The 25,307-nt window shown below is 37.5% G+C and overlaps 2 protein-coding genes across 3 annotated transcripts in view; one reads left to right on the top strand and one right to left on the bottom strand.

Annotated features, from left to right (window-relative positions):
• The window catches only part of LOC132157068 (E3 ubiquitin-protein ligase FANCL-like), an 18,023-nt gene extending 4,517 nt beyond the window's left edge, over positions 1–13,506 (top strand). The window contains exons 6-15 of the mRNA XM_059566220.1: positions 624–720; positions 2,676–2,744; positions 9,109–9,259; positions 9,389–9,472; positions 11,014–11,059; positions 11,383–11,464; positions 12,426–12,542; positions 12,679–12,750; positions 12,945–13,192; positions 13,238–13,506. Of these exons, the coding sequence (XP_059422203.1) occupies positions 624–720; positions 2,676–2,744; positions 9,109–9,259; positions 9,389–9,472; positions 11,014–11,059; positions 11,383–11,464; positions 12,426–12,542; positions 12,679–12,750; positions 12,945–12,980 (754 nt within the window). The 3' untranslated portion in view covers positions 12,981–13,192; positions 13,238–13,506. The remainder of the gene's footprint in view (positions 1–623; positions 721–2,675; positions 2,745–9,108; positions 9,260–9,388; positions 9,473–11,013; positions 11,060–11,382; positions 11,465–12,425; positions 12,543–12,678; positions 12,751–12,944; positions 13,193–13,237) is intronic.
• On the bottom strand, positions 12,920–25,307 carry vrk2 (VRK serine/threonine kinase 2). 2 transcript variants are annotated; one of them, XM_059566219.1, is made up of 14 exons: positions 25,109–25,307; positions 24,686–24,741; positions 24,506–24,575; positions 23,822–23,909; positions 23,417–23,525; positions 23,133–23,225; positions 22,673–22,805; positions 18,195–18,315; positions 17,782–17,840; positions 16,405–16,565; positions 14,383–14,523; positions 13,612–13,770; positions 13,238–13,386; positions 12,920–13,192 (listed from the first exon to the last, which is right to left on the bottom strand). In XM_059566219.1, exons 1-14 carry the CDS (start codon positions 25,233–25,235, stop codon positions 12,985–12,987), a joined length of 1,674 nt encoding a protein of 557 aa, XP_059422202.1. In that variant the 5' UTR covers positions 25,236–25,307; the 3' UTR covers positions 12,920–12,984. The 2 variants fall into 2 exon arrangements, with proteins under 2 accessions (XP_059422202.1, XP_059422201.1); XM_059566218.1 differs by having other exon boundaries at positions 12,920–13,386.

Genomic DNA, 25,307 nt, shown 5'->3' with positions numbered 1-25,307 from the left:
TTCCTTTAAATGCTAATGAGTCACTAGTGAGTTATTAAAAAAAAAAAAAAAATGTTGTATTAAGGTACATAAAGTTGTCTACTTTCTACACTAATAGCAGAGGAGAGTGTAAGCCAAAGGAAAGTGTAGAAGTTCTTCTCCCAGAGTTTTTATGTGGATCTAAGTGCTTAGGGACAGAATGTTGATATGTGATCCTGCAGTTTTTGCCAATGGGAACACTCAGAGCAAAGTGTGCATGTATGGACTAACCACGATATGCTGTTACACGACTCGTAAATAAGCTGCTGAAATACAAGTGTGTCATGTGAAGTGCTGGAATTATAGCAATAAATCAGCTGTGGTCGCTGTAGTCGATTCAAGACTTTCAGCACTCTTTGCTGGGAGAAAGGATTGTGTAGATATTAGGCACTTCTCTAAATGAAGAAATCAACCAAAATCTGTTTTCCCCCCAAACCAAAAGATCTTGTCTGATTTGAGTTAGGACCAAAATACACATTCTTTAACGAATCAGCAGTTATGTTTTTACTTACAAAAGATGTTCGGTAAGTGGTCACTGTTGACCAGTCTGATGTGTGTATACTGTGTGTGCTCTTATGTGTGGTGCTGTCGATCTGTTTTGGCAGGCTACTCTTCATTGATGCAGAGTTCCGCACACTAAAGCTGAAGGCAGATGACTCTGCAGGTCGTCAACATGCCATTACAGTCAAGCTCAAGTCCAAGGTCAAACCAGGGGTCAAGCCCTATTTTATTTCTTATTTTCTCTCAGCCTGATGTTTTATTTTATGATCAGTTTTTGCATGGTCCTTTTTAAGGGTTGTATTATTTACATTTAGTAAAAACTAGGTTTTGTCAATTAAGCACAATAATTTAGTATCATTATTTATTTATCTCTTTTGATTACCAAGGTGAAATTAATATGAAGCGTTATTACAATTTAAGATAACCATTTTAGTGTAATACAATTCTAACTATAATTCATTCTTGTAATAGCAAAGCTGAATTACCCCAATCTTCAGTGTCACATGATCCTTCAGATATCATTTTAATATGCTCATTCGCTGCTCAAGAAACATTTGTTATTATTATCATCAATGTTGGAAACAGTTGTGCGGCTTGATATTTTTGTATAAAGAATATGTAGCTCAAAAGAACATTTATTAGGAAAGATTCTAATTTTCTTTAGAAAATGCTATTACTGAGCATAAATGTGTAAAATTATATATATATATATATATATATATATATATATATATATATATTTCATATTACATTTTTGGTCCGTTTTCTGAATGTGACAATTTCCCCTTTATATTAAAGTTCACAAAAAAATTCTGATTTTTGTGGGTCACAGATGTCTGGATCACACCATTCACACAGCTTTCTAGATTCTCAGACTGAGCTGGACTGCAAAAGGAGAAGAACTTTGGTTTAGGTATCTAACTTTAAGCAGGTGGCACTAATGTGCTGTGACTGTAAGATTATGTTGCGAGATGGAGCCGTGAGATTGTGGCAGGGCCTGAAGGAGAGGCCAGAGAGTTTGCGGGGATGCAGTGGCACAGATAAGACCATGAGTGACTTCATAAGGTGATTACAGGGGCCACAGAAGAAGCAGAAAATTGTGGCATGTGAGTGGTTTAGTCTGAGAGTCAGGCGGTGTGAGTGAGCTCTGCCTGGCATTGGAAGTGATGACATGGTATAGATGCCAGTGGCTCCTTGTGGACACTCCACAGTGTCCTGATGAGATTCAGCAGGGCATGAGAAGACCCCTGTGCCCACCTGCCCACCATCCTGCTGGGTGCTAAAAATAGCCATGATCTACCCACCTCACATCTGCTCATCTTCCCGGAGCTGGGCACCTCTCACAAGGCCCTCCTTCACCCAGAAGCAGCTTACTCAACATGAGCCAGTAGGCATCTCTGCTGCTGGTGGAAATGTGGGTTGTGGGGTCATACACTAAGTTGTAGTATTGGTTGTAGCAAGAAAACATATGTAAGATAATTTTGAGATTTAAAGAGGTTGATTAAGAAAGGCCTTCAGTTCTCCCAGTGTTTAGCATGGAGAGTAGATAAGCTCTTTAAATATACAATTTATTTTAATATAAACATATTAATATTTTTTACTGTAATTGTATTCATTTATGATTAGATTTTATATTCATGTTGTATATAATATTCACTATTGTTCAGTATCCATACCATTGTTATTACCCAAGTCTCTTATGCTCATTAAGGCTTACCAAAATAAAGTAAGAATAATAGTACAGCAATCAATGGTGTTTTTTTTTTTTTTTTTTTCTTTTTTTTTTTTTTTTTTTGAATATATTTGAAAAAGTAATTTCTTCCTGTGATGGCAAAGCTAAATTTTCAGCAGCCAATACTCCAGTCTTTAGTATCACATGATACTTCAGAAATCAATCTAATATACTGATTTGGTGCTCAGGAAACATTTCTTATTATCAATGTTAAAAACAGCTGTGCTGTGCAATACTATTGTGGAAACCTTGACTTTTTTCAGGAGCATTTGATGAATAGAAAGCTCAAAAGAACTGGAATAATTTAAAATGAAGATATTTTGTAATATTATAATTTACTGTCACTTCTTAAAAAATAACTTCCTTACCACGTAGCTTACTGATTTAAACCTTGATCATATACCCCCCCCCCCCCTCTTTTTAGTATCCAACTGAGGCCCCAGAGTTTTCTGCAGATCTTCCTGTTCCATTGGTCATCACGTGGAACTCTCAGGTAAATAGTTGTGAAATTACTTAACTTTTTTGAATATAATTTTTTTTGTTTTTATGGAAAGGTTGATTTGGCTTTTTATCATATTACCAAAATTGTCCTTTAAAAATAATTGTTTTTTTTAAGTACAATGTTTTTAATTAACAAAGTTTTTTTGGCATTTTAAAGTGTGTTTTTCTTGATAAAAGGTGTTCCGTTCCACCGCCGCTTTGATGTTGCTTCCATAAAAAAAACAATAACTTGCTCACAAAGGCTCAAACTGTGCCAAATAAACCGACAGGACGGTGATCTGGAAAGCTACATATGTTAGCGGCCTCTAATGAGCCTCGACGAGTTTCCTCTTACGTTTAACAATTAAAAGCGAGAACGGAGACCCATTTTTCACTGTCGTTTTCTTTTTATCATCATCCTCTGTTTTCTCCGCCTCCCCTGAAAAACAGGCTCCTCTTCAGTCATACGTTTGCTCCAATTACTTTGAGGTGGATGAAAGCGAATTGGCATATTGCACAGCAGTGGTGTGAGTTAGGGAGGGTTGTGCGTTGTGTTGGGTGAGGGATGGCAGTGGAACATGGCTCTCTGACAGAGAAGACCAGCTCAGCACACAGCAGCCTTCTGTCGGCTGAAGTCCTGCTGCGCTGCTGATGTCTTGATGCATCTCCTCTGTTCAGGGAAGAGAAAGGCCTGTCTGCCTGCTTCTCACGTACATTTAAATGAGTAATGATTACCTGCGCTCAACTGACTGTGTGTGTGAGAGAGAGTGTCAGTGAGTTTGTGAGTAATGTAGAATATGGATCAGGAGATTTGGCGGGGTGTGCTCTTTGTTTGGTGGCAGACACAGTGGTGCAGGTGTGTCTCAGCGGGATTTACACTCAACCAGCCACCCGGTCTGACTCTTGGAGTGCACAAAGAGAAACAATGCTCACTGCATGAATTTTAACCCCTCTACCTATTTAAAAAAAAAAAAAAATACAATACAGATAAAAAGTTTGGGGTTGGTAAGATCTTTTAATGTTTTGAATAAAGTCCTATACGTTCACCAGGATGGATTTACTTGATTTAATTAAAAAAATATATTGTGAAATATTAAAATTTTAAATAATTGTTTCTGATTTAATATAAATTAAATGCCTTTACTGTCATTATATATTATATACAGCATTATATGTATGATACACACACACAATGCCCTGAAAAGGTTTTTGCACTTAAATCTTCAAAAAAATTAATATAACACAAAGATAATGCAAGTAAATACAAAATGCAGTTTTTAAATTATGACATTTATTGAGGGAAAAAAGCTGTCCAAACCTGCCTGGCACTACGTGAAAAAGTAATTGTTCCCTAAATCTAATAACTGGTTGTGCACCACCAACTGCAATCAAGTGTTTGCGATGACACGTAATGAGTCTTTCACATCACTGTGGAGGAAATTTGGCCCACTTTTCTTTGCATAATTGTTTTAATTCAGCCACTCTGGGGGGTTTTCGAGCATGAATGGACTGTTTAAGGTCATGCCACAGCTTCTCAATCAGATTTAAGTCCGGACTTTGACTTGGCCACTCCAAAACCTTCATTTTGTTTTTCTTGAGCCATTCAGAGGTGGACTTGCTGGTGTGTTTGGGATCATTGTCCTGCTGCATAACCAAAGTGCGCTTGAGCTTGTGGTCAGGATTTTCTGATAGAGTGCAGAATTCATGGTTCCAATTCAATTATGGCAAGTCGTCCTGTTCCTGAAGCTGCAAAGCAGACCATCACACCACCAACAACGTGTTTGACTGTCGGTATGATGTTTTTTTTTATGAAATCCTGTTTTTCCAGAAAGTTCAACTTTTGATGCATCAGTCCACAGAATATTTGCCCAAAAGTCTTGGGGATAATTTGGCAAATGTGAAATAAGGCTTTATGTTCTTTTTGGTCAAAAGTGACTTTTTCCTCGGAACTCTCCAATGTATGCCGTTTTTGCCCAGTCTCTTTCTTATTGTTGAATCATAAACGCTGACCTTGATTGAGGTGAGTGAGGCCTGCCGTTCTTTAGATGTTGTTCTTGGTTCTTTTATGACCTCCTGGATGAGTTGACGTTGCGCTCTTGAAGTAATTTTGGTAGACTGGCCACTCCTGGGAACGTTCACTACTTTTTCAGGTTTTCTCCATTTGTGGATAATGGCTCTAACCGTGGTTCACTGGAGTCCCAAAGCCTTAGAAATGGCTTTATAGCCCTTTCCAGACTTAAACATGGCAACTATTTTGTTTCTCATTTGTTATTGAATTTCTTTAGATCATGGCATGATGTGTTGCTATTTAAGCTTGCTTCACTTTGTCGGACAGGTTCAATTTAAGTGATTTTTTTGATTCAACAGGTCTGGCAGTAATCAGGCCTGGGTGTGGGTAGTGAAATTCCTTTCTAAAAGCTTTCTAAAATAATGTGATTAATCACAGTTCTTTCGTGATGTTAACAGGAGGGGTCACTTCATTTTTCACGTAGGGTCAGGTAGGTTTGGACAGCTTTTTGTCCCTTAATAAATTAAATCATAATTTAAAAACTATAATATATAATTATTATATCAATATTAATATATTTATACGTGTGTGTGTGTATATATATATATATATATATACACACATGTATGTTTGTATGTGTATATGTGTGTGTGTGTGTGTGTGTGTGTGTGTGTGTGTGTGTGTCTATAATTACATTTATTTATTTAGCAGATGCTTGACAAGTAAGGAGAAAGCTATTTATAAGCCACTATATTCATAAGAGCTAAAATATATTTAGACAAATATATATTCTTATAAAATAATAAACATTATTATTTATTTAATTTTTTCCTCCATGTGAACTACAAAACTATGAAAGTTTAAAACAAATTAAATGATTAAATATTCATAGTTGCTTTTTAATTATTGAATGTATTGACAGCTCTCACTAAAGACACGCTGTTCATTTGCTGTCAAGATATCCATTTATTAGTTATACGGAGATATTGAAAAGCCAAAATTGTGTTATTGATGCAGCCATCTACAGTGATCGTGAATGATTACCATATTCATGTACTTTTATGTTTATGATGTTTATAAAGGCATTGATGTCATGTATGACCCTTCTCCACTATGTAGTGTGTTTTATACAGTATAATAATAATTTGTTTAGCCCAGCATTGCTTTATTACATGGTGGGTCTTTAACAATCACAATTCTAGACTATGAGCATTAAGGGATACATATTTCTCTGTGTGCAATTATTGATTTATTTACTTGACACTTGTTCACTAAATGACTGAAAATGCACCATTGAACATTATGAGAAGGGACCTAATTGGGAGAGTTAACAGAACAGTAAGCATGCTGTCAACTCAATGGGTATTATTCATTGTGCCGTTCCACATTTTGGGCACATTTCCAAGAGAAATTCAATTATGAGGCCTGCACCATATATTTAAATAAAAGCATAACTATAATCACACAACCGGCATTAATTGGGAAATAATTGCTGTGTCTTTGCACCTGTGCAATGCTAAATTGGGTGTGCTGTATTGGCACAATGACCCATCAGATTTGTTTTATGCTCTCCTTCCTATATCAAAACGTCCCCTCCCATGTGGCGTCAGGAAAAAGCTTATTCACATTAATATGTTCTAGTCTTAAGAAAGACTGTATTTATTCAGATTACTATGCTGTTAGATTTTCTGTCTGCATATCCCTTGCCTTAGTGCTACTGTCTAAAACAAAACAGAAGTCATTTGATTTGTTTTGTTATGTTCAATTACCAGCCCTGGCTGCTCCATTCAGCTCTGATTCTGTGCTCTTCAATTTAACATGTATGGAAATGTATCAGAGAATCAGGCACATAATCAACATCAGCACACACAAATTATGTGACAAAAGAAAAACACATGAGATCTCATCCTCTAAATACAACCAGTCCTGTCCCTCTTAAATCAGCTGAGATTGGCTGTATTATGTTGTTGAGATATTACAATGCTTTAAAATGACTGTTGACAAATGTGATTTTACATCTCACAATCTAAAATCAATCTAGTTTTCCTTTGGATCACAGCAAAAATACACAGACCACTTAAAATACTCTGTATATAGACATGTTTTAGACATGTTTTTATCTCTGTACTATCCAATAGCCTTTTTAAAGTGTGTGTGTGTGTGTGTGTGTCTTTCAGTAGAATTAAATAATATTCATCTCATAATTCTCATTTCCATCCAGTCTAAAAAAAAAGCAGAATGAAATATGACTAATTTCAAATTCTATAAATGTGTTTTTTGTTGTTGTTGTTGTTGTTGTTGTAATTTTATTTATTTATTTTACATAAATGGACAGCCCTAAAAATACATTTGTAAAAAAAAAAAATTATGATAAATAAAATAAAACATAAATTGAAATTGTTACCTTTTCATTTTCAAAGTTTACTTTCCGCAGTATACAGTATATGGACTGCTTATAATATATGTGCAGTTAGGGTGGCTTCATTTTAGATATTCAAAAGTGTAATAACACAAAGTTAATTGCAGCTGCTGCCTTTTTCAATGCTAAATAAGCCTTATCGTATTTATCATCACTAAAAATAAAGCAGTGGTCGTGGCTTTGAGCAGAGAGGATCTGGTGTCCAGACTAAAGCGTTCTGATTTTGGGCTCAGATTAAAGACTTGAATTGGCAGCCGGGTGGAAAGCGAGGAGTGTGGGTCTGAGGTCACAGCGGTGTGGGCGACCTGTGCTCCCTCACTCTGACAGCATGGAGTGAAACGGGGCCAGAGCCCATCAGCTGTCAATCATCAGCTGTGATTTATGAGTGGCCATACTCAAACCATTAGCTCTGCCTCGCCACTGGACAGATCCAAAGGAAACAGAGGCCTACTGTGTTTGTGTATGTTAGAATTAAAGGAAGCCGTTATGCTGAACTGTAGATGGGTCGACTGTGGTTCTTAGTGATCAAACGCTATTGCTGAATTTCTCTTGTTTGCTGATGTATGAGTTTTGGTCTTTTCCTGTTCAGTCACATTTTATATTTGATTTGTTCTTGGTTGGTGCTTTAATCAATGGTTTGTTGACAGGTAGTTGATGAAGACTTGGCAAGACTTCAGTGGGAATGTTTCTTTTTTTCATTTTCCTCCCTGAGTGTTGATGGCAGAGGGTTGAAGAGTTTGTATAAAGCAGTGATATGAAACCAGACATGTGGACAGTATCAACATCTTCCATATGCAGAAGCGTTCAGGAGTTATTAAAGACAGCCTAGCCAATGTCAGACTGGGAGAAGAAAAAAAACTGTTGTTCCAGCAGATCAAGAGTTGCACAAAAATTTAAAAGGATACTATTTCTAGCTTCTAGGCACTTCTGAGACTCGGAAAAACGTTTAAAGAGTACAACCGCGGACTGAGAGGCTTCATGTCCATTCAAACTGAAATGTTTGAGCCAGTTAGAGTTTAAATATGATGCCAAAAATAGCATTGATCAGTTGCATGATTATGGTTTAGTGGCATAAAATGTTTCAGATACTGTGGCAGAAATCATTTATTCATGTCTTAATTAGTACAATCATTCCACTCCTTCCAGGTTTTGTTTTGGTCTGTTTAACCAATAGTATTTCGACACCATTAGGCAAAAGGTTCAGTTGTTCGCTCAAATTTGCACATTAACCAACAGCTGCTTGATTTGAAAGTGACTTCTTTGTGAGATGTCATTCATACGAATTCATACACTATTGTCAACGAAATTGTATAAAGAACAAGAAGTGTTTCATTTCACAGTGTGGGCCAGAAAAAAAAAGAAAGTTAAGTTTGGAATGAAATGAGGGTGAGTAAATAATGAATTTAAATGTATTAGCAGATGCTTTTATCCAAAGCGACTTACTGTGCATTCAAGCTATCAATTTTTACATATCATGTGTTCCTGGGGAACCGAACCCCCAACCTTGCGCTTGATAGCGCAGTGCTCTACCAACTGAGCTACAGGAACACAATTAGGAATTTAAAAATGAACTTTTGTCAAAGTGCTGTCAAAAGATTGTTCAGATTAATCACAATCAAAATGTGTGTGTGTACTGTGCATATTTATTATTTATATATAAATACACACACGTACAGTATAAATGTTAAAATATTTACATGTATTTATATATATATATATATACATTTAATATACAAGCATAACATCTATATATATATATATATATATATACACTGTGTGTGTATTTACGTATACATAACAAATATACACCGTACCCACACATACTGTATGCAATGCAAACAAAAACTTGAATTTTGGATGCAATTAATCGCGATTCATGGTTTGACAGCACTAAAAATGTAATACAAAATACATTTGAGACTAATTTATTGCCCTTTGTTTTACACCCAGAGCACCTTAGCCAGTGTCCACAGTCAGTTCCTGTTAAATGTGGAGGCTCTGTCCGAGTTCTGGTCTGTGCTGGATGAGATAGATGAGCAGACGTGGGTACTTGAACCAGAAAAACCCACGAAAGCAGACTCCATGAGAAGGATCGCCATCGGTAACATTACATTCATAATACTACATTTGAATCTCATTATTTGCAGATCAACCGCCATCCATCCAGCTATGGCCGTCCACAATCATTTTTACCAAGATATTAAGCTGCCATATCGCTGTTCTTCCCCAGGAAACAATGTCTCAATAAAGGTACAAATTGACCCCAGACACCCCAAAATGCTGCCGGAGTGCTGTTTGCTCGGGGCTGAGCACGGTAGGCATTTTTCATATCTGCAAATCTCTCTGTTTATCTCCATAGCACTTTTATTATGCTTTCCTGCATGTGAGAGGCAGCTCGGATGTGAGAAACTCGTGCCTCTTGTTTTTCAATTACCTCCGTACATAAGTGCACATGCTGTAAATGCTTTACTGCATTTAGACAGGAGCGCTACAGCTGGAGCGGCCCAGCTGACAGCCCGCAATATGTTTGCGGCGCAATGTGCTTTTAGATTTCGAGTGAGATGGTGCCAGAATGGAGGTCAGTTTGCACTATTTAAGCCGCCGTGATTGTTTCTTTAAATCCAAGGTCATGCTTGGCTGACAGTGGCACACAGAACACATTGTCGGTTGCCTAGCAATGTTATTCATTGATATTAAATCCACACTTCAATAGTCAAGACGGTGGCAGTCGCAGACCCTCCGAGCGCGGGGTCAGACAGAAATATTGCTTTTTGCATTTACAAATGACAAACAGAGAGTGCGGCTATCACGTTCCTCCTAGATTGATCTCTCGGGTGGAACAGCCATGATGAGCGCGTTTTATTTGAATTATTTGAATATTTCCCTTTCTGTCAGACTGTTTGTTGACTGTGCTTTCAGCCGCTCTACTGTGGCATTTCTTCAAGAGAATAGAGATTAGAGGTAAGAAATGACGTGGCTGTGCATTGTCTGTCAGTGCTCTGCGTTCAGGTGAGGAACGCTGAATGAGAGATGAGGTAGAGTTAATTGAAACTGCTCGGCTACATCAGGGGGGTGAGCGCCGTTCTTACTCCCTCGGGCTTGTTTTTGCCATGCAGATTGATTGATATGATTTATGTTGATGACGTTTTTGTCCCCCAGTGCTTTGCAAACATTATGAAATCCAGTGTGGATCGCTATTACAAAAAAACATAAGTGTATATTTTAATAATGAATAATTGAAGACGCGACAGAACAGATAACGTGCACTGTGTTAACTAGGGTCATCATACCAATGTGACAGATAGATAAAATACCAATAAAAAAATTAGATGACATAAATATAGTTTATTTAAAAAAATTAGTTGATATTCAAGTGAATATGGATATATTTTTAAACAATATACACTACCGTTCAAAATGTTTTTTTTTTTAATGATTACTTGTATTCAGCTAGAAAAAACTGTATCACGGACTGTTTTCAACATCAGTGATAAAAAAATGTTTCTTCAGTACCAAATCAGCATATTAGAATAATTTCGGAAGGATTTTGTGGTATTGAAGACTGCTTAAAATTCAACTTTGCTATCACCAGAATAAATTACATTTTAATATATGTCATTTTAAATTAATATATTGAGAGTATTCCCATTTTTGCTGTATTTTTTATCAAGTAAATGCAGTCTTTGTGAGCCTTAAGAGACTTCTTTCAAAAACATTAAAAAATCCTACCAAAATCATTAAACATTTTTATTAGTATTGTTCGGTAGTATCAAGTTAATGCTTAAGGAATCTGTACTTTTGACATTTGTCACTTCAAGTCTGTTAATCATTTTAACTCTTGCTCGTCTCTTTCAGTTGTCACTCCTTTAAGGAACAAGTTGAATGCTAATATGCATTTATGGTGAGCAAATAATTATACATTTCCGTTTGATTCCGATTAAATTTTTTCGAAGGAGGAATCATAAAGTGGATGTTGCATAATTCAATGCAAACTTGCCATTTCATATGCATGCCGCACATATTGTTCAGTGGATATCTGTATTACAGTGTAAAATGAATCAGAAACCACATGGTGAGAATGTCTTGGCCAAGATTGTTAATTCTCACAGTGATATCCTGGATTTTTTAGGCAGTAATCACTAAGCTGTATTCATTATACCATCATGACTTGACTGTATGTGTTTAATTAGTGTACGAAGGTCTGATTTCCTTCTCTCCTCATAGGAACCCTGACTGCAGTGTCCTACAGAATATGAGGGATGTGTTGGAGATAGAATTTCCATCGCCTTCCACCCACGAAAAATCTGTACGTTGCATATTTTCATCTCATACACTGCCACTTACAATTTGTTCCACAGCACCATCACATTTGAAGCTTGCAGTGGTTTTTTTTTTCTTTACCACCTACATTTCTCTGTTTTTATCATCGGGAGAGGTGGGCACGGATTTCCTTTAATTGGGTTGTTTACAGATAAGATCATTACAATAACAAAGGTGGCAGAATCTTCAGCACTATCAAGAGCTGTTTAATCATAGCTCCACCATTTATCTTTTTTCCTTGTGTGCATTTTTTTATGCTTTCTCTCTTTCAGCTCGCGGGTTAAAAGGTGCAGTGTTTATTCACAGTCTGTACCACAGATTAATGCTTGACCATCATTAACATTCTGAAGCGAGAAAAGTGCACTAGCAGAGAGTGATTTTCAAATGCAGAATTTCAGATCAGACTATAGGGATATAATACACTGTATGAAAGAGATGCTTTTCATTTCTTTATATATATATGTGTGTGTGTGTGTTATTATGAACTCACCATTAACTCAGTGATTACAAACCTGTATGACAATCTGAATTATTTCAGTGGAACACAACTGGAGAAATTGTTTTCATGTTAGCACTGGTCACTATTTACCAGTTATGCAATGAATGGGGACTGGATTTAAAATGGATTAAAATTTTAATTAAAAATGATAATAATAAAGTGGTCCATACCGTAAATCCTATGATGTATCTTTTTAGCTTAGTGTGAAGTACAAATCAAAATCATTGTTTACTGAAAATCAGTGCATTCATGAGATATCTGGTAGATTTGTCAATATTTCTCCTTTTGTGCTCCAAGGAAAAAATAGTAAATTCTACAGGTTTGAAACAACACAAAGGTGAGTAAAGATGACAGAAATGTCATTGCTGGTTACACTAAGCTAACTTGTTCCTTTACTGACAGCTTGCACACTTGAAAGTTTTTCTCATTTTGTTGTTCTATCCTCAAGAATTTCAGTGTTGAATGTGGCATCTGCTACTCTTATCGACTTGAGTCAGCCATTCCAGATCAGGTCTGCAATGACCCACGCTGTGGCCAGCCTTTCCATCAAGTGTGTCTTTATGAGGTAAGAGTTCAAAGATTCAGTAATTCAGTAGAAATTTCATAGTATTTTAAACAACAGAACAATCATAGATCACCATCTAAAATTTTTAATGTGGTAGTGTTTATTTCATCTTTCATTTCTTGATACGTCTTCTCAGTGGTTGAGAGGTCTGCCGACCAGTCGCCAAAGCTTCAGTATTGTGTTTGGAGAATGTCCTTACTGCAGCAAGGTAATGTTCAACTTGATCACAAAAACGCAGCAAGCGCACCATTTAAAAAATCACTTTATTTAAATCCACAAATACATTTGTTAAAACTTATAGCTCATGTGTCTAGTGCAAAACAATTACTGAAAAATACTTTATGCTAAAACAATTACTGAAAAATACTTTATGCTAATTTCTTTCCTTTTTTTTTTTTTAAGCCCATCACTGTGAAAATGATCACAGGAAATACTTAACAAGTCATGTAGTGTTACGGCTCCAGTGACAGTAATACAAACAACCAATAACAGTCAGTATCATGACAACAAGGAAGATCAACATTCTTTTGATTGGCCATTTACCCTGATTTTCTGATTTCCCAAAACCATCTCCTTCTCTGTAATGGTACCGAGTCCATTCACCTCCCTGTCCACAAACATCACTTCCACAGTGGTTTCTTTCATCATCAGTTTCTTCCCACTGGTTCTGGTTCCAGCTGTGTTTCCTGCTGTAGTTCTCCCAGTAGTCGACTTCACTGCTGAGTCCTGTATGGTCATCATTTAGTCTCAGAGTATGTGTTTGATGGTTCTCGTAGTGATGCTTTCGTCTTCCCCTTATGGTCATCCAGGTCTTGCCCTCATCAACATCTGTGCTCCTCTTTTCCTGTGTTGTTGGAGCAAATTTTGTTTTCAAAATATAAGAAACAGAAATGAGAGGGCCGGTATGTTGAATTTGTTAATAGACTTTTGTATCAAACAATAAATACTGCAAACCATATTTGTATTTCCCACGACTCTTGATGCTTTTACAACATCAATCAATTTGAATAAGTGAATGATTGACTGTGCTCTATTTGGCATTTGGTCTGTGCTCTGCTGCTGGTTTTACTTGTTCAAGTTCCTGTCTCTGCCTGGCTCCTGCTCTAGTTCTAGGATGAACTCGTGGAGGGAGGGGCTCATCTTCATCACGGATATCCTCGTCACTTTCATAAAGCATAGGCCTTTGTCTTGCGCTTCCTTTAGCAGCCATGTCTGCTTTGTTCGGTCTCTGTGAAGATGACACCAATGAATAATATCAATGAGAGTTATTAAACCACTGTATGATAACACTATATATTTATTATGTATGCAAAAGCAACTTTCTGTTTATCAAAAATACTGATTTTTACTGAAGTACCCCAACTCTTAATTGACAATAATAAAATGTTTCTTTACCACCATATCAGCATTTCTAAAGAATTAAGGAACACCGAAGACTGGGGTAATGAAAAAATGAAAACTCAGGAATAAATTACATAAAAAAAATTAAAAAAAAAATCTTTATTGAAAACCTTTATTGTATCCATTAGTTTTTCTATTACTCTCTAGCACCAGCACCAATAGGCCAAATTTACATGTGTATTTCTGCTATCTATTGAAAAGTTAAATTGTTTTTCTTCTGATACCTTGGCTCAGGCCGAGTCGATTCCATACCAAATTTCTACGGGTCAAAATTTTTCGCAATTTAGAATTTTGCAAAAAAAAATATATTTTTTAAATATTGCAGACCCCAAACACTATTAACAGTAGTGTATATATTTTCATGTACTGTAAATACCCAGTTATACTGTGCCAAAAATAAGTTGATTCCTAAATTAAACAAGGGTTTTAAGAACTTTACTTGTTTGTGTGTCTCTCGTTTTGTCTTGCTCGAAACTTTGTTTGGTGTTGACCTGCCCAACTCTTCCTCATCATCTTTTGCTTCATCAGCAGGCTTTGATCTTGCAGTTTTTTTCTCAGTAGTCTTCGGCTGGCTTGCAGCCTGTGGGAGGTTATGTTAAATGAAATGACAGAAATTTACTTGCTTTTGTCTCTGAACATTCACAAAAAAGCGAGAGAGAAAGAGAGCACTCAATGTTCCCTCTATGACCTGGATCCTGAGAGGAGAAGACCTGCCCTGATTAATGACATCTACTGCTCTCCCTAAGGTGGCAACTGTCCAAACTAAATTTGGCCACAGATCACCAGCGGGGTCAGCTGTAGGCAAAATAAACTCCAGGAGTATTGGAGTGACACAAGGAGCCGCTGGCCTCACGTTGCCTGACATGGTTTCAGGAGAGCCGAGACATGAGGGGGACACTGATGGTGTTGTTTTAGCTTTTATTCAAAGGAACTGAATGTACACAGTCTAGAAGGAGATGAACAGAACCACAGAGAAAAACAGAACTACAAAGAAAAGGGGATTCAAATCTTAACGCCCTTGCTCTTGACACTGATGTTTTCCATCTGTGCAGAAGGTAGGGTGGTCAAGGTCAGAGGAAAAAGACACTTCTGCACACTGCTTTGTAAGAACTATCCATACATCCTTGTAGAATATTAAAATGCATTTGATACTGCAACCATCACCTGAATACCTGGGCACAAACCAGGAACATCAATGTACTCATTGAAGGAACAATAAAAGCTTCTCAGCTCGGAACTTGTGGTAATCATGGTTGTGAGTGTGGCCACATTTACATTTGTTCGCCGAAATTTCTAGAGTGAAATCCAGTCATTCAGTTGAAACCCAAGTGATCAGGAATTATGTGTAAGGACATATTTTGTACTGGGTTCAAGCTGATCAAGGGATCAAAAGAAAGCTGCTTGGTTTAAAAGTGACTAGATACATTCCTATACTATTGACTCATGACATTTTTGTGAAATTTCACATACATTTGTTAGTGCATTCATGGCATGATGTCATTTGTATAATTCATGGTTTAGTTATAAAACACTTTATAACTAAAAGAGATGTGTTTTCAGGTGGTCCACTGTATTACTTGCTGTGCAGAGTGGTTTCAATATCAGGCTACAAATAGAGTAAATGACACCTTAAACACTGAGGGTATTTGCCATCCCTTCTCCAAATCCTCAACACAGAGACTTCTCTATTGAACCACAGATCAAACCACTGGACTGCTCCACATAAAAATGAGAGGCAATTCTAACTGGCGCTCTTTTGGCCTCAGCAAAATGTATGTATTCAACAGCCCCAAACTGGATTGCTCGGGTGTTTGCAAAAGTTCAGCGGTTCAAGTTGGCAGTGATCAACTGTGAAGTGATTCCAGAGGAATTAAGGTCTCCCCACTCCAGACCTCTTGAGAGCTAATATGCCTTTTGGCAAGGTCAGTAAAGGTTAACCTACGACACTACGGTCAAGATTCACCACCTCATTCCCATTATCGAGGAAAACTGCCATTCTTGTCTCTTGTAATAGATTGCAGGAATTCAGTGTGGTGTATTTTATGCCGTTCAATTCTGAATGCACATATAGACACTGAAATACAAGCCTGCATGTGATTGCAATAAATAAAAGAGCTTTAATTAGCTCTCTTGTACAGTTTTGACACTGCATTGAGCTGATGCTGAGGGCCTTCAGTAACTGAGTCTGTCACCACTGTGTAAATTTACTTTTTTCTGGTCTGCACTACTTCGGCCCAACTCCAATGCCGCCAATAGGCCAGTTAGACGCTTCTGAGCAGAAATGGGAGTCAGTGTAGCAGGAAAAGGGTCAGAGGAGGGTTCCCAAACCTGAGCATCTCCTTCTGTCTCCCAGACAGATAAATCTGCCGCAGCCCACAGGCTGCTCTGAATGCTCCAGCCCCAGTTCATATGGTTTCTATTAAGACTACTAGGCTGCTTTGCCAAAGCATCTCAAACTCACCCTTTGTGTGGCTGGTCTGGCTGTCTCCGACGGTCTCGGCCTAGAGAGGTCCAATGGGCCTTGTGGCCCGGCCACTGACAGAATCTTCCTGAGGGCCTGGTATTCTGGCTTTTTTTTATTGTAGCCAAGGTTTTTCACAATGGACAGGTACCTGGCAATCTCTGCAAGGAGTCAGAAAGAAGGATATCTGAATACGTAAAACCTAAAAAAATAGTTCATCTGTCACCATTTACCCTCATATCATTCCAAACACAAAGACATATTTTGAAGAACATTTCAGTTTTGTTTCTAACAATGAAAGTTGGGGTCCAAAATTTTCGAGTAGCAAAAAATTAATTTAAACACCTCCATTCATCCAATTAATTCAATCAAAATTTAGAGACTACATTGAAAATAGCAACACACGTCTAATAACATCAAACTCATTGGTTCTTACACATTCCATGACCAAACATCACCATATTTGATGTAGGCCGTACATGCATGCATACAAAACAGAATTGGACTATGCCATTCAGGTTGTATGGATTAATTTCACACTACTCTTGTGTGCTTTTTAGGATTTGACATGAGGGATGACAGTCTTCTTTCTTGGGTAGACTATAACTCTAATACAATTTAATAAACAATCTTAAAAATCAGATGTTAAGCAGGACACACTGTCGATACACCTCATCATGTAAAGTGTCCTAAATGTATATTTTTTGGCAACTTCAGAAGTGAGGAGTATTGTGGAGGTGGACCATGGGTGTGTATTTGCATAATTCACAGATAAACCCCAACTGAGCTGGACTGCATGTTTTATGTTGATGCATCTTGCAGTTGACCTAGATGCTTACTGAAAGCACACGCAAAAGTCAGGCCAAGTGACAACGTGCATCTGCAGACTTAATTTTCATTCCAAAGGGAACAAAAACCACATCTTCCTAACAAATGGACGGTGGCAGAAGCACAATGTAGAAGGGCCTCTCTGTTCACACGAGAACACAAATGTGTGTCTAATATGGGCACCTTCCATTCTTCACTGTAATAAATATGCTAGATGCAGTGCTATGCGGTGCGTATTCTCTTTGTGACAGCCCAGCTGAATGTATACCACATGCGCAGCCTTGATGCATGTTAGAGGTCTTATCTTTCTGGTCCAGCTGCAGCCAGCCACTCAAGGTTGGGGGAATAAGGCCTCATCATAATCATAGATCACAAAGCCCCCTTTCAGAAGACGCACGTGCCCTCGCTCCCTGTGGAGGGAAGAAAGATACTGCAGGTACGCTAGAGTCCGTTGATGAAGGAGAGGCAAGGAGATTGCGCTTGTGGGGATGTCCCTGCCCCATACCTTGTTGATCAATGCAAATGGTCTGGACGCTCACGTGCACCTACCCGTGCTGGAGCCGTAGGTGGACATGATCAGGACAGAATCTGGAAGGTTAGACATCAGCCTGTGGTCAAGTGATGATAAAGGGAAAGGTTAACCAGAGTTATCTGGTTATCAGTATCTAAATACATATGAATCTTTGCTTGCAACCCACTGAAATACACAAGATATTTTAACAGTTTTATTGTGAAGAACTCTATTCTCTATTCTAAAGATCTGCAGAATCTTATAATCCATAGTTAATATTTCCAGGCAAGAAAGAAAATGTGTGGCCTTACACCTTTGGTGGAGTTTTAAGGCTTTAACGAAGCAGTTGAGTGAATAATTCAGGCTGAATAAACACAGAAAGCCTCTGATCGACAGCCACTGTACACAACAGAGCACAAGGCCTAGACTTATGGTGAAACGGGGAACGTACTTGGCCTTGGCCTCCTGGACCTCAGCTGGGTTCTTAAGAGATGAGAGCCAGGGCAGAGTTCCACACTGCCAGTGAAGTAAGCAGTAGCCTAACACCTCCAAGTCTCCTCGTCTGGATGGGGCTGTTGGAGAAAGCGAAGATAAGGAAAAGAAGTTGAGTGTCAGCTGAGAAGCAAGTTAAAACCCTTTGATTGAATGACCCGTCCATTGGCTGCTGAAATATGCCCTTATAAAAAAGGCGGAGAAATAGAGAGGGAGGGGTGATTGATAGAGTGCAGTATTTTGTTTTCTCAGCTGGTACCCTGGCCTGCCTCACAAGCTAACGGGGCTTTTCTAAGAGGGGCTGAGAGTTGAAAGAGTAGGTCAGTTTCCTCCCACCAGCGTTCCTCACATCTCTCTCACACTCCCTCCTCCTTCGTCTGTTCTGGCGACTCGTCCAGGAACCTGATCCTGACGGCCTCTGACATGATCCAGACAGCCTGTGGCCCGGCCCGACACTCTCTCCGATGGAGAGCCAAGCAGTAAAACAAAGAAATAAATGTCTGGGCCCAAATAGTTTCCACATGTTTCTGGATTCCGTGGGGTCTCCGCTGGTCTTAATAAAAGAGCTTGAGAGCGTGTGCTTCCTAGACCTCCTCCAACTCCACTTCTGCTGTAGCACATTACACAACTGCCATCTAGCGTAAATGTCTTTTGTATACTAAAAACTTTTTACAAAGCCACTTACTCTTTTATTGTTCTCACATTTATTTAATATATAAGAAAGAAAAATCTACCCTGGGCTAGATATCAATACAGATTTCTTAAATCGGTTCATTTCAGATTCACACACTCTTGATTTGATACAGATTTTAATTAGATTCAGTTAGATTCCAACCCCCTTTTTTTCTTTCTTTTGTTTCTGCTTACATATTCTTACATATCTAATTCTGTTAATTATACTGAGGTTCAGACGGATTCAAATCACAAACTCATCTTCTTGGATGATTAATAAAAAAAGAACCGAATCATAAGAGCCTGATGCTTCAATGGGAATTGAAGCATTCAGTTAGGATTCGAGCTACATGTCACACTGTATGTTTTTGATTCACTGAAAAAAACCAGCTCGTAAGACTCATTCATTTAGGAATTAGGCTACATGATTTATGCTGTATATTTTTGATTAACTGAACAGAAGCAACTCACATAATTAATTTGCTTGCAAGTCAGACTAAACTGGTCGGTCATGTTTGTTTCTGCATGAAGCCTGTGAGAACAACTCAATAAAATAATTTTAAAATTAAAAGTTTTTTTACCCTACAAATTTTTTTATTTATTTCACTTTTATTGCAATGCCTAACAACACTAGATTCTACACAACTGTTCTTAACCTCAGGAGCAAAAGAGATTAGCATTTGTGGAATCAGTACAAGGGTTTTGGTCTTTAAATAATCCCAATAAAGCTGCATTCACACTTACATAAGCTCAATAGTACTCTATATCCTAGTTCAGTTTTAACAACACCACTCTGTTACAGAAAAAGCTTATAAGCACAGAGTGTGAAATGGCCTCACTTAAATGGACTGATTAGTCTTACACCAACCAGACAGACAGCAGCAACATTTAGACATGAAATATTCATTTTGGATCCCAGCTATTAAACTAAAATACATTTCTGGTCAGACTATCCAATTACAGGTTGTCTTTAAGCCAAGGACCCTCAATGAATTATGCTTACCTAAATTTAAATCTGAATGGAAAGGTTTTGTCAGATCCACTCATATACGAGAGTTAACCTCCCGTTAAGCATGTCCCTTCATGAAAAGCTCCAACTTCATCAATAAGGGCAAATTAAGGCACATCATTTGTTCGTGCCTAGAGAGTGTATTAACTCAATACTGTAACTGCAGTCCATCTCCTGAGAAATTACCTATTGACTGCATTCATCAAAAGGGAAAATCTCTGCCTAAATCCATGACCATCATTGATCCTGCCATGCCCATTACGGAGCCAGCCTCCCTGCCCGCTAGCCAGCAACACCATTTGGCCACGTATATAGGTTTTCTTTATTTTTCTTCAACCTTGACCAAACTAATTTAGCAAACACACAATTTAATAGAAAAGATTTTAACATCCCTCACAGGTGACCTTGAAATAAAAAAAATTAAAAAAGCCCCTTAAGTGGAATGTAAAAAGGCCACTATGACTAAAGACCAAAGTGCACAGACATGCTCTGTAAACATTCTGTCTGCCTCTGTAACAGGGAACTGAAGGGGTGGGCTGCCTGGCCTAGGCCTGACACCAATTCACTTATAAAAAGGCTGATCCACAAGAATGATGTATTCCAGATTGAGTACAACACCTTCCATCAGATAGAAGCTGTTGTTCATAATTACGGCCTATTGTTATTGTGATTATCCAAAGCGCCATGTCAAACTCTTGAACCTCTCCTTCTGAATTTCAGCCGGCTCACTTCAACCCTACAGGTGATAATTAGGCCTTTAGCACAGGGTTCAGCGGGACACAAAGTGCCCGTCTCTGCACTCCTCACCATGGTAACAAATCAACATATACAGGGGGTGCCAGGGGCCAAACGAAAAGAAACAATCTGCATTCATCTTCAGGGCAGACGTTGCTAATGACCTACACAACAGCCGCCAACAGCCTACGTCAAGAAGACTAGTGCGGTAACGTCGACTCGCCCACAGATTGCTTGATAGAGGCACAAACAAGTTTTGACAAATTTACAGCCTCGCTGCTTTGAATTTAGCTTTAGGAGTGGTTTAGGACACTGAACTCCTGAGTCGGTCCATCAGTGGGTAGGTGTTTTTATAAACTCTCATTTGTTATATCACTTGCCATATGCAGTGTGATTTACACAGTACAACTGGCCATACATTTACAGAGCAGAGAGACAAAATGAGGACCATATGTAGAATCTTGTACATGAAAAGTTGACAAATTTTATCAGGTAAGAACATGGTCTTGTCTGAAAGCAGCCAGACCTTGATCTGAACCGGAGCATGATTTACTTTATAATGTATCAAAAAATATGTACTGAGTCCGCACTATGAGCTACGAGTCATGCACTTTTTTCACTTTTTTTTTTTCAAATAATACACAAAGGTATTCCCAGATATTTATTCTCCACATATAAAACCGACGTTGTAATATAATTACTGTTAAAAAGAAATAACTTTTTTTGTCATGCCAGAGATTTAATAACTTGCATATACATAGAACCACACACATGATAATCTCCTTAAAGGTGACATATTATGAATTTTTCTGTGTTTAAAGTTGCTATTTTCAGGGTCCCCAGTACATCTGCCAACCCAGGAAACATGAAAAAGATTAATCCAGTAATTTATTTTTGGTAAGCCTTTCTCTGCAAGCTTGTAAAAAGAGGAGAGCATCAGATATACAGTACTAAAGAAAATAGTAATATCGTCAAATTCAATAAATGTGTTTAAAATAGTATTGTGTTAAACATATTTAGGATGTTAACTTTGACCAAATAAATATTTTAATGAGTTAAAAATATTTGTATGTGTTTTAAAATATAATAAGTATTTCACAAAATATTTTTGTAGACCACTTAGCACCATGGAGTTATTGCTACAATTTTTAGGGAAGAAAAAAAAAATCACCCATTGTCAAATATTAAACTAAATATTTTTTCTGCTGACTGGGCATCTTTCAAAATTGCAACAGAAACATGGCTATAAGCAAGCTTTACCACTGTGTATTCAGTATTGAACTACTGTAATATCTTATGACCAATGCATTCAGAGATATTGGCTTTGAGAACTAGTTCAACAAAACATCAAAGCTTTAATTAATAGTAAATGCATACAAGATGCAGGTTATGACTTTGACTAATTAGGGATTTCTTGAATTAAGTCTGCCCAAGTAAGCATGGATAGAACAATCAATATCCAATAAAAAGGACTGTACACAATTTACAAGTTAATGTGTTTCCAATAGCGTGACTCAGAGTTGAGGACATGATGCTGACAAGTCCCAGTAATATAAACAGGACCCCATTATAAGGTGAGTAAAATAGATAGTGAATTCATAACTTTTAGTGAACCTCTTTCTTTAAAGTGAACATGAGATTAAGCTGAAACCATTTACTTTTTTACCATTTACCTTCATGCATGTTCTTTGTGTAATTGTGGCTAATACATTGCTATTGCAAAGAAGGGCTATCTATGTAATTCTTAATCAAATATACAAAAACCACTTTCCTTTACCCTTTTACAATTCCAGATTTATAAAAAAAGTCCCAATCTATGTTTATTTTTCTCTCTCTTATTGAATATCCTGTTTCACTTGCAAATACTAAAATTATGGAAGTAAAATTGGTTGTAAATGGCAATTCAGGTTGACTTTAACTGGGAAATGCAGGGCATTCGTGCATAATAACAAATGTTTCTAAGTACATTAATGCATCAGAGTGGTCTCAAAAGATAAAATAAATGACACATTTCACATTACCTACTCCTTTGTGAGCGTCAATGCTTGTGTACTCAATAGTGCCATTGTGTCCTTTCTTGGGATTCTCTTTGTACTCTTTATGCTCACCATTAGGACAGTATCTGTATGAGAGACCATAGTCAGCCAAGTACACCTGCAGGAGATAAAGTCAGCATAAATCATCCCAAAGACATTTTCTTTCAAACTGAATCCCTCCTACTGTATATGGTATTTTAGTGCTGCAAAGCACAATGAGATGGGGTCAGTATTTAGGTTGTGACAGCAGGTTGAGATGTTGATTACACTCAAGAGTAAGTTTGAAATGTCACTAGTGCTGGCTCGCCGTCTTAGTAGATGGTCAATTACAGTAATAGAAAACACTTTCATTTGAGTATGTGTTGCACCTGAATAGGTGATTTATACACACACACAAAAAACAATCGTTTACGATATGATTGTGTTGATGAGTATGCGGACTCACCTTGCTTGGATCTTTCTGTCCCAATAATAGATTGGCAGCCTTAATGTCAGCATGGACGTACTCATTGTCATGAATATATTCCAGCACATCCAGCTGTTGAGGGCAAAGTGACAGAGGGGAAGGTTAACATGAATAATTTAGAAACCTTATAATGACCTGATGAGCTGGACTCCCAGCAAATGCAACTAAAGTTTACTCAAAATTTAAATAAGAGGACATAGATGATAACACTGCCAAGCAGCTCTGAACTCAAATTAAATGTTGCACATTCAGTGGTGTCTCACCATGAGAACACCCAACTGTAGCACAGTGGGCTTCTTCAAATGTCCACCATTCTCCATAAACACCTTGTGCAGGTCTGTACCCAGCCGGTCCATCACCATAAACCTGTACCTACACAACCAAAATGAAAATGTACTTAAATACACAATTATTAATACTAAAAAACATGGTTGTATAAAACAAAAACAAAAAATGTAATGTCATATTCAAAGCTAGGTCGTTATGACAGTGTGTACTGCTGTATGTGACTTTAAATGTGTCAGTAATGGGTAAAGATTTTTTGTGAGAAGTTTAACAGTTGGCAGGAATGTTTTATACTATTTGCACATGAGGATAATAAAAAGAAAAAGAAAAGTTTGCCCCAGTCACACAGATGTAAGATCATTAGTCAAACTCAAGTATAATACCTTGTTCCGTTACTTTCAGTCAGTCCAGACCCCCAGTAAGTTGGAATCCCCAAAAACTCCAGCTGTTTGGACTTCTTCCATTTGTTCACTGTGATTTCAGAGTTAAAAAATGTTTTAGCCACTTTATATATTTGCACATGCTTTATAAACATATAATGTGACATATACTGTATAGACATCTCTCACACACTCATAAAGAAGCACTTCCTCCAGCCTAGCTGGAAGAGGAATCTGTCTTGACTGGCTGTGCACCAGATTGACAGGTGGTCAGGGGCCCTTTGGAGAAACCAGCATCATTATCAGCAATTTGGTCACTCTCTCTGAATTAGAGCTCAAACAAGCTGGGATTGCACTAACGACCACAGAGGTGCATGTTTGCATTGGTTTATTAATTCGCCTAGCCAGGCTAATTTACATCTATAGCCACTTCATCAGTGACATGCACTCCATGTTTGAGGACTCTCAGATGAAGATGAGGGGTCTTCAGCAGTTTCATGCAACACTACTCTAAAGACTGCATCTGTTTCTACCTCCTTTGGCAAAAATACAATCAGTGTTTATGTTTTTAGTAGTAGTAGAAGCAGCAGTAGTATTAGTAGTAGTAGTATGTCTTGCATTAACAACAGAATTCCATAACAAAAGTTGGGCAGAATTTAAGTTTAAAAAAGGAACAAAGTATCTTACTAGTATCTGCCTTTGCTGCTCTTTGGTAAAATTTCAATTCTGAGAATAAAGGTCCATTTTCATGATATTCCTGAAAATTTACAGTATAGAGAAAGAAAATGAAAGAAGCACTGCAGACATTTAGAACATTTATAAGATTAATAATGAAATTTGTTCAAATAGTTTCAATATATTTCTTACCACTTTGATCACAAAATCAGTGTCATCATGAACAGGGACATTCACATCCCGAGAGGCTGTAGAATGTAAACCATCAAACAAACAAAAAATGAATATTTTTAAACTTGGAGAACTATCCAATCTTAATATATCTAGGGTAATTATCTTATGTGAATCAAGGTGTGTCTATACTTTAAACATGTTTAATTGTTAAACATGTACACACGTTAACTGTAAATATGTTGAACAAGATAGAGAACAAAAAAAAGTAAAAAAAAATACAGCTTGAAAATAATTTTCAAATTCAAGGCTCACTTGTTATAATTAGGTCTTTCAATTCTGCTGCCCTAAGTTACTCTGCCACCATGTCTAATGCCATATAAGAAAATGTAATTATAATGCAGCTTGGCAATACATATTTATGCTGAACATAGTCTTCTTTACCCAAGTAAATCAGTCCAAAACCACCTTTTCCAATGATTTTACCGATGCGCCAACTCTTCTTTTCTGAATCTGTTAAAATGCATCCTTCTGGAAGTGGACTGGGTAATGTGTATTTCTTTGGTGCCATGATTTTAAGATGTCATGTAACAAAGTGAGACTAATAACTGACAACGAAAATGTGAAGTTTCTGTCAGGTTCC

The sequence above is a fragment of the Carassius carassius genome, chromosome 14 (assembly GCF_963082965.1).
Source record: "Carassius carassius chromosome 14, fCarCar2.1, whole genome shotgun sequence".
Lineage (NCBI taxonomy): Eukaryota > Metazoa > Chordata > Actinopteri > Cypriniformes > Cyprinidae > Carassius > Carassius carassius.
This window is presented reverse-complemented; position numbering and strand designations above follow the sequence as displayed.

Excerpts from the sequence above, each read along its gene's own strand:
- vrk2 (XM_059566218.1), bottom strand. The coding sequence starts at position 25,235 with ATGGCACCAAAGAAATACACATTACCCAGTCCACTTCCAGAAGGATGC. Across the intron at positions 24,576-24,685 it reads CTGATTTTGTGATCAAAGTG|GAATATCATGAAAATGGACC; the intron begins GTAAGAAATATA and ends GTAAATTTTCAG. Across the intron at positions 14,524-16,404 it reads CCAGACCAGCCACACAAAGG|GCTGCAAGCCAGCCGAAGAC; the intron begins GTGAGTTTGAGA and ends AACCTCCCACAG.